At 36.1% G+C, this 14,433-nt stretch overlaps 1 protein-coding gene across 1 annotated transcript in view; it reads left to right on the top strand.

Moving 5' to 3' along the window:
* The window catches only part of lpar1 (lysophosphatidic acid receptor 1), a 32,862-nt gene extending 20,003 nt beyond the window's left edge, over positions 1-12,859 (top strand). Inside the window, 1 exon segment of the mRNA XM_055040724.1 lies at positions 8,603-12,859. Within this exon segment, the coding sequence (XP_054896699.1) occupies positions 8,603-8,919 (317 nt within the window). The 3' untranslated portion in view covers positions 8,920-12,859.
* The last annotated feature ends 1,574 nt before the right edge of the window (positions 12,860-14,433 follow it).

Genomic DNA, 14,433 nt, shown 5'->3' on the forward strand with positions numbered 1-14,433 from the left:
CAAATTTACAGAACATGTTTCTGTAGCTTTTTGCGTCTCCAAACAGTGATGGCATAGTTACTTTGAAAAAAAATAACTTTAATTGGATTACTGATTACTCCTTGAAAAAGTAACTTAGATTACTGATTACTTGATTTGGAAAGTAACTAAGTTACATTAAAAGTAACTATTTGAGTAACTTTCAGCAGCTGTTAACAACAGCGCTGCGCCACCTGTGAAAATGACATTGATCTTTGCCAACACTTAATTGCAAGAATATTTTAGAATAAAAAAGTGTGACCCGCGACTCCCCAAAGCTGCTTAAAATAATCGGACTTGACCAGCGAAACGCCAAAATACTTCTTGTTGTTCCAGCAACAAAATGCGCATCTTCCTCTTCCCTCCATTGTTTATGTTTCTGTCGCTGCTGATACTGTCGCATGGAAATGGCGGTTAATCCCCAAGACACGTAGAGGAAATCAAATTTAATTACAAAAGAAAATAGTAACACAATGTAATTTTGATGATCAACTGTGGTCAGACTGCTGGATTTGAAGTAGCAACGCGTTAGATTTCTCATTACTGAAAAAAAGTGGACTGACATCAATAACTTTGCTAAGTAATGCTACTGACATCACTGCCCATGACCTCAGCACTAAATATTGGCACTACACTCTGACCAGCTGAGCTAACCTACCATACATAATGATGAGTTTTCTTCAGTTTTAAGAAAAACTTGCATGATTGTAACAAAAGTGCTCATATTCTAATGTTTTTTTTTTTTCAAATCAATATGCATACTGGTTCGATTTAAAGCCTTCTGCTATTTTGAAGTGTTGATTTTCTGAAAAGACATCATGTTTCAATTGGCCAGTATATATATATATACATATATGTATGTATGTATGTATGTATGTATGCATGTATGTATGTATGTATGTATGTATGTATACATACATATTTTTTGATATAAAGCAAGTTTCTACAAAGTCACACTTATTTCATGTCACTGAAAGTAAAATATTACTGGCAGATTAAAGTTTCCCAGAGAGGGTGTGATCTGTTTTTATTCAGCCAGGAATCTTCTCCAGGTTCTGAGTGAGCTCATTTGGAAATATCACAGGGGATGCTGAATATTACGTCTCCTACTCTATCACTCTCCTCTGCCTACTTTGACTATGAGTAGTGAGTCACATCTGTATTAACATTGCTCCTGGACTCTTTGACAGGCATTAGAAGATTTATTAAAACAAGAAAAAATATCCCATGATGTCAAATCTCCTATGATGTAACAACCTCATGTTACTGGTTTTGATAAATTGCTTCTCAGAGAAGAACTGTAATTTCTCCCATAATCATTGCTGCACTCCTGACTTTTGTCCTTCCTTCAGTTGTCCCTTGGGGAAACTGAGGGGAAAAAAAAAAAAATAAAACTTTGGTTACACGAATGTGCACATCTGCATAAAGAGGCGTAGAAAAAAGCGTGCAAATACAAAGTCTCCCACAGTCACATAAACCTCAAATGGAGAACAGTCCAACAACAGATTGGCTTCATTCACATGAAGCTGATTGGGGGGGAAACAAAAAACAAAACCACAATGAAGGTTGTTTATCTGTGTTGTTTACATAACAGATGAATACACATCTGGAACTAAAACGGAAACACATGTTAAAATACATGAAGAAAAAAAAATCTTGGACTTTTGAAAATACTTTGTTGCATTATGAAGGTCTAAATGTTCAAGTTATCAAACCATGCAGTACTTTTTGAGGAAAGATTATAAAATCAAATTGTGAACACAATTACACGGTATTGCAGCTCATGTTGACTCACTAAGATGCAAGTAATTCATCTGGCAGAGAGGACACATCAACAATATCGATTCACTGTTTTTCATCAAAGAGGAAAGATGAGAAGGGAACATAAATGGATCAGGAGGTTGAGCTTTATCTGAAAAAAACAATTTCTATCTTTTTAAAATGATTCAAGTGAGTAAATAGAATAAAGAAGGATAGTGGAGCAAACAGTGGTAAAGAGGGATTAGCAGGTTGAGTGGCGTGAAAAGGGGTCAGAGGTGAATGAGAAGGATGTTTGCAATAAAGAGGGTTTGCAAAGAAGGATTTGGTAGATGAAAGTGGGATGAAGGAGGATCGTAAAGAGGAATGATGAGAATGAGTAAAACAAAAGGAGAAGTGGAAAAGAGCCGTCTTAAAAAAGAGAGTACAAAGAAAAGGGGTCAAAGGGAATATAGAAGAGTCATAAAGGTCATATTCAGCTTCCCTTCTCTTTTTTTCTTAGCCATTCACAAAATCTATGATAAACAGTCCAGTTGTTCTTCCTATTAATGTCTAAGCAGAGTATATTTTTTTAACTTCTTATCTTCACGTGAGATAAGAAGTTGTAGTCCAAAGTAACATGTGGACTACAGTTCGCTAATTTAAATGCACTGCACATTAAAGCCATCTTTGTTAGTTACATTTTGTACTTTTTGTTTAATGTAGGAAATGTTTTAGGTAGACATACAGATTTTCTCATGTATAGCACGTTTATCTGTACAATAAACAAATCTTACTTTAATTGTAACTTTTACAATTTAATGTTTGTTTCTTTAAATCCAACTCTCCACTTGCAGCTTCAGTTTTGACTGAGATATTGCTTTGCGTAAAAACGCAAAAACGGTCCACTATGACAAATCCGTATGACAAGAAAACCAAAACTCTGAAATGCCAAACACTTGGTGAATCGGACTACAGCTGAAGTGGATTAGTTGACGGCGATATTGTTACAGTAGCAAACTTTTGTTGGCAGTCATCCAATGAGGCCACCCATTTACGATAGAACAGTTACACATCCCACTGCTACAATTTGGCAATCCATCAGGAGAACATTTTGTTTGAATGACCTGAACAGATACCCTTTGCATTCATCTCCACTGACCCAACAGCCCTTTCTAATTAACCATGGCAATTCCTGAATGTGTGGGCGTCTGTCTGTCAGTTGTTGGTCTTTGCAAGGGTCTTTTTGTGAATGATTTGATTATCTTAAAGCTTATGGTGCAGTATAAAGTCACAGTATCAGCCAATGTGGTGTGCCAAGTCATCCCATTGCCAAACACATGCAGCCAGATGGCATATCAGTAACTTACATTTGTTTCAAAATCTCTCAGTTCGAGTGAACAGAAACAAACCAAGACCTCTTTTATGTGTGGATTTCAAAGGGAGAACTGAAAGAAATTGTTAGATGGTCCCAAATGTGTCTTCCAGACGCAGGCAATTATGTGATTACTTTGCCACAGTTGCATATGTGGTTTCTGGCAAACTGAGACCTGAACCAATCAGAGCTGCTCGTGAGCCAAACTCTACAATCCTGCATAAGCGTTCAGACGCGCCTGGTATGTTGATCATAATGTCACCTGTTTTCCGTGTGCTTCTGTGAATGTTCTGTGAATGTTTGGGTGTTGCCAAGAAGTCTCTTTTTGCACAGTGAGGGTTTTCTGAACTCTGACAATGGCTGAATCGGTCTGTCAGAGTCCGGTTTCAGCAGCATCTGTCGCTCATTTTGCCAAACTCCAAGTGCTGCCTGAACATTGATGTGGTTATTAAAGTTTTCATGGAAAATCCAGTGTGTTTTAGGTCAAAACTTGAACCATTGTGAGGTTTCTTAATAACTCAGGAATACATATTTGGTTCACAATTAATCTCCCCAATCTGCTGTTTTTACTGTTGACCTCTTCAGTTTTTTTTTTTCTTAGATTCATTTTGACAGCCTATTTTATAGATATTTTTGCTAAAATGTATATCTTTTTTTTTATACAGCTGTTGAAATGGAATTAAACAGCTGGCTGCTTAATTTAAGAATAAGATATTTAACTCAGTAAATAATGTTATGAGATCCGCTTTAATTTTGATAACCTATGGTTAAGTTAATCAGGTTAAAGTTATTTAAAGAGACAGACAATTTTTGATTGGTATAAGCTCTGAACATCCTAAATTGAGTTGGTTTTAAAGGCAGATCTTCTGAACTTTGTTGGGTTATTTACATTATGTTGTTCCATCTTATGTTGCTTTTTATTTATGTTCCTGATTAATCATCAGACCTTCACCGATTCAGAGTAGAAACCACAAGCACAGACATAAAACTACCCACAGAAGCAAGAAGTTACAGCAAAGTGTTTTGATATGTAGGCAAAAATATAAGTAATGATTCCAATCCCCTTTGGAAAATAGTCACAATTTGGAAGTTACGTTTGTCGAACACAAAAGATATAATTACACTGAATGTGTTTCTGTTTGCTTATTTTTTGAACAAAACGGCAGAAGTCGGGCTCAAAGACCAGAAGCTTCACTTTCAAATGAGTCACTGCTGAGCCACAACTCACCAGATAAATTATGGACTGAGAGGAAGAACAAAATATTACTGTAAAGGAAGTCTGTGTACTTGGAGCCAAAAACACTATTCTGAGTTTGACACTTTGTTCATTGGTGAAACCATTACAGGAATCCCCTCTCACAGCACGCCATAATCCCCTTTATCGTTAACTAAACACCCAGTGACTAAACATGAACTTTTATTTAAGCTTCGTTTTGTTTGAAAACCCTGATACAGAAAAGAGTGGGAAAGAGAAAAAAAACACTTCTTCAGAGAAGCCACTGAGCTATATAGAGATGATGGTCACAACCACAGAGGATAGCTTGGTTTCAACAAAATGAGCTAAATTGAGAGTGACATTTGGACAAAAAAAATGACAGAATGGGCCAAAAGATTATGGACAGAGAAGTAACTTGAGTAGGCAGGGGATGACATGAAAAACTGAAAATGAAAAAAAAAGCAAGCTGGAGATAAGACAGGAAACCAAAACAGCTGCGGAAAAAGGCAGAAAGCGACAAACGGATATAAGTGGAAGGAGAGCAAGAGAGCAGTAATGAAATAATGAGTTCTTATGGATTTAAAAGCCTCAGGGAGTAATCACTTTAGCTGAAACCTTAGCTAACATGCTGACACATGAGAAATATTTGGAAAGCTTCATTAAGGCAAAATATTGCCAAAAACTCTTCTTTGACTCAAACTTGCGTTTTATGTTTCACATGAACTCATTTGATTTCTGATTTAGAAATGAAAATTATTTGTATATTAACAATACAGATTTTACCAAGTTACACAAATCCTACAAGCACTTTGTTTCCCTAATTATTTAAGAACATTTATTATCAGTACATGTCTTTGTATAACGGCAGCAAAGTGAATTTAGCTCACCGGACCTACCAGAACACTGACAGATCCGATTAACTGTCAACATTAATGTCCTTTGCCATGACCACGATGTTTTCCAGTTATTTGCAGGCTAATATATGCCTGGCTAAAACTGTTAGCTGCAGGGCACTGACAATGGGAGTGGTGATGGATGTTTGTCAGACAATGGATGCAACATCTGCACTGCCTTATAGTGATTATCATGGAGTTTGCTTGAGACAAAGACAGTCAGATATTTCCCTGTAATGCCATGAAACAAATGCAATACTTACAAATACTCATACTTGACAAACTTTGCTGCATTTTCTCTTTTCATAACTGGTAAGAGAATTTCTGCAACTGTTGGCATCACTGTTTAATCTGACTTCAACACTTAACGCTTACCCATTTTTAAAGCCTCTTGGTAATAAGGCAGAGAAAATCTACTATCTTTATCCTAACATGAAATTAATCATCCAAGTAGCTAGAAAATGATTGTTATGGATGGTGATTTTGTGGGCTGAATGATTATCCAGTAATAGTCAGTCTTGCACTGTTGTTGGCAAACACTGCTAATCCACCTTATTTGCTTTTGCAGCTCCTCTCTGTTTCTGTATATCTCTCTCTGGTTATGTGATTATAAGGCCGGACAGAAAGCTGCTGTAGTCGGGGATGTGATCCTCGGCCATGTTCAATGAAAATGGTAGCTTGAACTTCATCCTTCTCTCACTGGTACTGATCCGCATCCAAGGATAATCATTTTCAGCTTCTTTTATTCCCACTGTTGCACAATTTTCTAAATCAAGTTTGAACTGAAACAAAAATCAGTTGAACCTTTGTTGCATGCATGTTACCTTCCCCAACCTAGAACTTTCTAAAAGTGCACAATCAGGACCAACAAATAGTGACTTGCAAAACGAATCACATCCTTGAACCATTTTCACATTTTGCCTCAACCAAAAGTATTACAGTCCAAAACAGTAAGTAGCAGTACTAAGCAATGGATTGTTTTATCTTTAATCTGTTTTATAGGCTTACAAGGTAAAAAAGAAAAACAAGAAAGAAAAAGAGTACCTATAGTCATAGCAAATAGTATGTGACTATAAATCCAGAGATGAATCATTTCTTTGCTAAATGATAACATTTGCTACCAGATACAGTGTCTAGTAGCAGCACTAATTAGGCCTAACAACAGATTGTCTATTGGATTTTAAGCCACACTTTGAGTTGTCTGTTCTCTCTGAACCATTTCTTAAAAGTCTAATAAAACACTTTGAAACCACATGCTGTGATGTGGCATAACATGTAAAGGTTGAAGGTGTACAGACAGCTTTGCACTCAAACATTCTTGAAGCTTTGCCAAACAGATTTATTCCATATTCTTAGGATATTTCAGGAAGCAAAAGACTGGTGTCTTGTAAAAGAAAAAATATGTGCATTCTTGAAATTTGAGTGGTCACTGTGACTGAACAGAACCACATTTCAGGAATAGATAAGACATCTCGACAATGAAAAGCAGAAGGAACACAATGATTCAGCCACTAGACAAAAACTGTTGTGATCAGTGCCAAAACAGATCTCCTTCTAACAGCAGCAGTAATCGCTGAGTGATTAATTTTCCAATGAAACCAAGATTTATGTGAGATCTGTACGACTTGCAGATGATCTTTCATCTCTGTGTCATTTTTTTTATCGCTTCCCTTCCCTCAGTTCAGAAAGTGCTGCTGTATTTCAGTGGTTTTTGACTGCATGGTGTTGAATCACATTGGTCTCTATTTTTTCTGTAACATCAGGCCCACTTCTGTGTAATTTTTATTCATTTGACATTTTCTTCTGCCAATGTTGCTTTCAAGGTAGTACAGGTCTTTCTAAGAAGCTCTAAAGGTTCTTTCCAGACACTAACTGCATGCAAAGTAGATTACCATACATTTCAACATTTTCCACGCTAGCTTCAGTATGTTTATTTACTTTTCTCCAGTGACTTTCCACTTAGTCTGCCCCTTTTTCCCTCCTTTTGGCATTTTCAAGGGAGGCAAAAGGAGAAAAAAAGGTGTTTTTTTTCTTTACACTTTATGAGGAAAGGTACTTCTTAAATTATATATTACAATGTGAACAAACTCATTGTAAACATTTGATTAAAAGTTGTCTCATTTTATTACAAAAGATAAACATGTTGCATTGTTTCGCAGTGCAAGAGCACACTATTAGGACTCTTCTCTTTCCCTTATTCATTTCTGTACTTTTGACCGTGTTGTGTTCAAATGTACAATGTTTCCTTGGTGATCCAAACAGTACTTGAGAGATGTTGTACACTGGGTTGTGAAGCATCCAGGAAATGCAACTAGTTGTGCAGAATCTGGAGAGTCTGCCTGCATAGCTGGGAAGTGAGATCAAGCGTTTTCCTGCAGCTGCTGCGTGAACAGTACAAACAGATAACAGGCCAGCCTGTCAGCTCTCTCTTTCCCAATTCTTTCTCCACTTGCACAATTCCTAATTGAGTTTTTCTTTTATAGTTTCAAGAGACCAATGACCTTGGGGAAATGACAAAGAAATGGCAGAAATGACAGATCTAAAAAAAAAAATTTAATTGGAATAAAAAAGTGCAACAGTAAAATAATTGAAAATTGTTTGGAAACAACATATACTTGAATATTAGTCGGACAAGACAGAAATTGAGATTCATTATGTCTTAAAGTGCTAAAAGTGTCTATTCTTCGGTGGGTTATGAGGACTCAAAAGTTTAAAAGGCCGGTTACATTCAAGCAGTTTGTGGAAAAAAGTGCTCACAACAATAAAATGACACTTTCTGTAATTATACTATCCTCAATCAGCTTCAGTGTACACCAAATGCACATATGTATACAATTTTACAGAATTATCCCAAAATAAAACAACTGGGCCGTCCCAAACTCGAGGAAGGTTGGGCTAATGCCTAGAAGTGAGGATGATGGGATATGTTGGGATTCTGGTTTTGTGTAAAACATGGGCTGTGTGTCCATATTTTACTAGTTAAAATAAAAGCTTTCAGAGCTGTTTTGCACTTGAGGAGCATTGTAAATACCCACTAATGCACTGCAGCCACAATTCAAAACATTTCAAAGGCACTTTGAAACAAAAACACTTTCTTTTCATTTTCCGTTATTAGACGTGACTCACATGAGGTCAGCGGGTGTCACAGATTCCTTATATTGTCAATTACTAACAATGTGGTTATTAAGTGGTGGAAATCTATTAACAATAATCTTGTTTGCTAGCAACAGACTAAAAAAAGAATTTCCTTATTCGATACTGTGGCTTCCTGTTGACCAACACCTAAATCATTGTTTGGAAGAATGATTTAGGTGACAGTTTTGACACTTGCACACACATCTAATGCATGTTTTGTGTCTTCAGGTGCCTTTATAATCTGTTGGACCCCAGGCTTAGTCCTCATACTTCTCGATGTCTTCTGCTCCAGCTGCACCGTCCTCAACTATGAGAAGTTCTTCCTGCTCCTTGCCGAGTTCAACTCGGCTATGAATCCTATCATCTACTCATACCGGGACAAGGAGATGAGCGCCACCTTCAAGCAGATCTTGTGCTGCCAGCGGCAGGAGAACGTCAATGGGGCGGTGGTGGACGGATCCGACCGCTCGGCGTCTTCAGTCAACCACACGGTCCTGGGCGCTGGCGGCGTCCATCACCATCACAATGAGCACTCGGTGGTTTGAAATGAATGCAAAAAGGAAGCCTGAAAGTTGTAGCTGTTCTGCCTGAGACTAGGTAAATACGAAACGAGGGATGTGAATGTGACAGATCATAGACTGCTCTTTGAATTTACAAACAGATGACACAAACTGATCAACATGATGGAGAGATCAATGAAGAAACGACAAAAAAAGAAGAATGGAAGTAAAAAGAATGATGGAAAAACCAAATGAAGGAAGAGGGGAAGTCTAATGTTCGGGGACTCTGACTGGGTGTTCGTATTTTTGTTTAGCAGTATGTTGTTTTTCTGTGTTAAAGGTGATTTTTTTTTTTTCTTTTTTACAAGCAAAGATGATATGAATTATTTAAGTAATCTGTGAAATGGTAATGCCAGTATAACCATTCAGTTTGTTTAACTTTGGAACTTCTACAATTCAAGACACACAGAGACTAAACTGTTGAGACCCATTTTCATGTTACCTTTCCCTATAACTGAGGCATGAGCAAACTCCTCATAGATTCACCACCATTCTGGTTTCTGAACAGAAGCTGCTTTATGATTATGTCATGTGATGGAGCAGATGGACTGTATGGTGAATGATTAAAGTATCAACTTCACAAATCATCAGTTTAAATCTTTGATCATTTTCAGAAAGTCTTAAAGAAGTCTAGCATCTGTGAGATTAGATTAAAATTCACAATTTTACCAAAAGAAGACTTTATTTTTTTTTTAGTCCTATTACACAGTTTTGATTAGTCCGATATATTTGTTGCATTGATTAGCTGAAGACTCCAGAGAAAAATATAGTTTTTATTTGTAGAACCAGCAGAGTGAATTTAGAGGCATTTGTATCCATTTGCTGCCATTTTGCTTTTTTTCATTTCTGTCTTCATAAGCCGTTGCATAAAATTTTATTTCTTTGCTGGCAAGTAATGACCAAATATTTTCATAAGGAATATAAATATTAGCATATATTTCCCCACTGTCTGACAATAAACCAGACTTTGATTTTTCCTACTTATGTCAGTTAGAATTACCAAAATTTCTTATTCCAGTATTTGGCAAATGGTAAAAATTGTATGATTATTTCAGATTTATCACAGTTCTTGTTCAGACAGTGTCAAAATGTATATATTTTTCTTTTTACTACGCTGGCCTTACAACCACAGTGTAGAAAGATTCAGTTGTGTGTGTTTCTTTATGCTAGTTATGAAGACATTAAGAGATTGTTTAAGAGATTCCACTGCTTTGCAGTAAAATGCAGTGACAAGTTAATATCTTAAATGGCAACAAATTAGTAAATGTGCTCAGTAGGCTAAATCATTAGAACTGTTCTGATGTGTGGTTTTTTTTTACCTCTACAGATAAACATTGCTATTCTCCTAGTGTTTTTTTAATCTGATTTAACCTACTGGTCTGTATATTTTAAAGAAATATCGGCTACTCCAATGCCTACAACTTGCTTATTCCAACTTATAGGTAGAATTTTACTTTACCAAAGCTTTCACATTTTTTTTGATCATCTGTTTAGAAACAAACTGAAGATGATGCTGAGATGAAGCTCTGCTTGAGCGTTTGTCTCAACATGACAGCAGGTCGAGTGAAATAAATGAGCTTAAACAAATTTTCTCTCAGACAAAAATGTTGACAAACTTCTCAGAAAATGGAAGGCTTATAAAGTCACCTACTGGCAGAGTAGAAGCATGACTAAGACTCTGCAGTCATGCTCGGAGCTGTGTCACTTACTTCAGACAGAGCGGTGCTGAGAATGTGCCACTAGCAGACCCAATAAAATCCCAGTCACACATAGTTCTGATGAGCAATTTCCTCAAAGGTCTGCTATTTCAAGATGAGTTGCAGTTGGTTAGTGTCGCAAACGTATGCCAGGCTTAAACAAAATCCATTTCACCTTTCTGTGATAATGTATGTTCTAATCATGGTCTTAGCAACTGTTCCTCCAGGGGACGACAAGCTTGTGTTAAATACTCTGAAGTTACAAGAAAGGAAATTCCCTGAACTTTTACTGCAACATTATTACTAATCACATAAGCAAGGTCACATGTATATAAAAGTATGTAGTTTGGTTAAGTAGCAGCAGATGAGATGACGAACTCTGCTTGACATCCTTTTACAGTATTCATCAAACTAATTTGTTAAATTTGTGAAATACACTAATTATTGTCAAAGTTCTGACTTTACATTGATATCTTGCGCTAGACTCTTGGATTGAGAAAGTAAAATAGTCATTTGTTAGTCTTTTAGCATTACTAAAAATAGACCATGAGTACATTTGTTTTCGAAAGATACGGAGACTGAATCAAAAGAGGGTCCAGTGAAAATGAATTGGTGAATAGGAGAGAAGGTTTTTTTTTTCTTCATTTTATTTGTTTTTTGCAACTGTTCTGCATCAGGTACATTTTGAAGCATTGAAATGATTCCTAAATAGAGTCAGCTACGCCACATTTTGTTTAGTAAAAACTCATGTATGTCTGTTTCAAAAAGAATGGGTTTATTTTCCCCTTCACCAATCTGTTACCACAGATAAATTATGGAGCCCAGAATGTTTGTTACTTTCAAGACTTCTTTTGCTTTTGCCATTTCTCACGCCTGAACAATTCAGATCATTAATTTCAAACAAAGATAACCTGACTAAATACAAGAAATATCTTCATATAATAATTTTATGTATTGTTAATTGTATCTAAGCCAATCTGACCCTAATTGTAATGACCAACATCGTGAATGCATTTTAACCCTCTCTCCTCTACTGTTTTTTTTTTGTTTGTTTGTTTGTTTTTTGTTTTTGTTGGGGTTTTTTTCATCTCACTGGAGACTGAAAAAATAATTTTAGAGCATAAACATTTTTGGTAATGCTGAAAGATTATATACATGAAAATTTAACATAGCTTGTATAAAGATTTTGTGGTTTAACTGTAATCTAAACTTCTAAAATATAAATTAAATAATAGCAGCATGCTGTACCAACACAAAGTATTACACAACTAATACTAATGTACAAACTTGATTTTATGAAATTTCAGTTCAACATGTCCATGAAACCAACATGATTTTTAATTTCCTTTACTAAGCTAAACAGTAACATTCCACTGATCAGTTGAAGTTTCCCATATTTAGTCAACATGTGATGTTTAAAGACTTCAAATCTATGTTGCCAATTTATTTCAGTGTAGATTATTTTCTTTCAGGTGAATTAAAGATGAAGCACTGCTGTGAATTGCACCTTACTCAAAGCTGTCAAGTTGTTTTTTTTTTCATCTTTTGGTCATGTCAAGATGACTGTTTTGGTGCTTTTTTTAGTCTGATTGTTTTTACACATTTAAAAGGGAGATTTTAAAAATGCCTTGTCTTTTTAAATAAAAACGAATTCTAAAACTGTCCCTACCTGTTCATCTGGACACTGGTTTGCGCTCTTCACTTCAGTAACTGCATACCTGCTGTCATCCTTCACGTTCACAACATTTTTTCTGACTAATGAATTATTCAGCTTATTATAGCTAACCAAATAAACTGTCATTGCTTGTCTCCTTACTATTGTGTCATCTTTGCATACTCTTGTAAGTATAATTGTACAGTTATATCTTAAATATGTTATTTCAAAATTAATTGCAAAAAAGTGAAACGTGAAACAAGATGTGCCTCATTTGTAGTCTTGTGGTGAATCAGTGTTTATTGTGGCCTTTTACTGCTGTTGTTTGGCACAGCTAGCTTGCATAGCATGTCTTACCAAGTGCATTTCCCATATGCAGGTCTTTTTTTTTTCTTTTTTTTAACAAAAAACATGACTTTACAACCTAAAAAATGGCAAACCTGTCTATACCCGTAGTTGTAGTGTGTAAATGTGACACAGAAATGGTTTTCCAATATCAAACATCATTGCCAATGAATATACACCAAAAGCAATTGTGTTATTTCAAAAACAATAAAACAAGACATTAGAAGCATTCTAATTCATGTGTGAGTGGGATTTGTGATCTGATAAATGTGTAGAAGAAAATAAAATGACAAAAAAAAAAAAAAAAAAAAAAACTGTTTGGTCTTCCCAGGGTTGTTTCTCTGTTATTTGCTTCTGTTTCGGTTTCCACAAAGCTCGGACAGGAAACACTGAGGGTTCCTGATACACAGACACAATAATGCATGAACCTTAGAGATACCTCACACATTTTTGAGACCTTTGGTCTTCTCTCTGCAAGAGTGCTTTGCATTTAAACACCTTGCAGCTTCAGGAAAGATATGCTGAAAAAAAAGAAAGCTTCTGAAACAACTATTGGCTGGCATTTCAGACTTGATTCACAATATGTAGCTAGAAAATGAATAAAATAATATGTTTCTCTCGTGCAAACAGAATGTGGTTATCAAAGTGATAGCATAATATTCTGATTAGCATGCCTATACTGTATGTTAAAGGGGCAGTATTGTGTTTTTCAGCAACATAGTGCCATTTTACTGCACAGTCAATTAACTATTAACTTCAGTTATTAGAAAAAATATACGCATATATAAATAATAAAACATAAGACACTTGATTGTAAATTAATGCCCTAAATTGGGTTTCTGTCTCTTTAAGAAATGCTTGCTTTTTCTGATGCTCAGGAAATCATCTCAAAACCACTCCTCTAATAACCATTTAACAAACGTTTATTTGCCAGTGTTTCACTCAGAAGTAGCTTGCATATTGAGATCAGCAAATTTGCAGTTCCATCAAATGTTTGCTAATTGCTGGTGGCTAGTCTGAGGGAGCTGAATGGCGGAGTCACAGGAGAGAGGATCTCTGTTTTGCGGAAACTTGGAGCAACGGAATCTGCATCTCCGAGGAGCTTTATCCTCGACGTCGGTTCTGCGTAAAAAATTGGATTCACGTGCAGTAATAGTGAAAAATATCCTTTTAAAAAATTTTTATATGTATTTTTTTTAAAAGGCAGTCAGAATTTTGTTGCCTATAGGAAGCAAAATCATGCTGATTGTTTAGCACGATTGTCTCCAGTGGACCATGAAGGGAGAAGAGAGACCTGGTTCTCACTCATTATTCCAGGTGTAACTTGAGATGAATAAATGTTTATTTATGTCCAATTTGAGACTTGAAACCAAATCGGCATGGTAGTGACAAGGACTAGACTGCTTGAGTGATTAACTGTGATGTTTAGATAGAAATGGTCAAGAACAGTTCTGTATCCAGTGGCGGAAAATGAAATACATCGGTGACCTTACCACAGTCTCTTTTTGGAAAGAGTGACATGTTTTTGCGTGGGTGTCTGCTATCTACTGTTTATTGTTCCACAGTTTTGGAGTGTTTGCCTCCAGCTGACTGATATATGCCTCCATACTTCCTGTTGCTCCTGAATAGACCAATGAAAGCCAACATGGCCAAGCAGGAAATACCGCCGGTCGCTGACTGAAGGGGATGTCACATCACTGTCAGGTCAACATGGACACTTTCCATGATTCTTATTATGGTTTGCTGAAAAGCAAAATTGCTCCCCGTGCTCAAAAATTCACAAGTTGGAAGGACATATTTTCT

This window comes from Poeciliopsis prolifica, unplaced genomic scaffold (genome assembly GCF_027474105.1).
Source record: "Poeciliopsis prolifica strain line A6 unplaced genomic scaffold, Auburn_PproV2 SCAFFOLD015, whole genome shotgun sequence".
Lineage (NCBI taxonomy): Eukaryota > Metazoa > Chordata > Actinopteri > Cyprinodontiformes > Poeciliidae > Poeciliopsis > Poeciliopsis prolifica.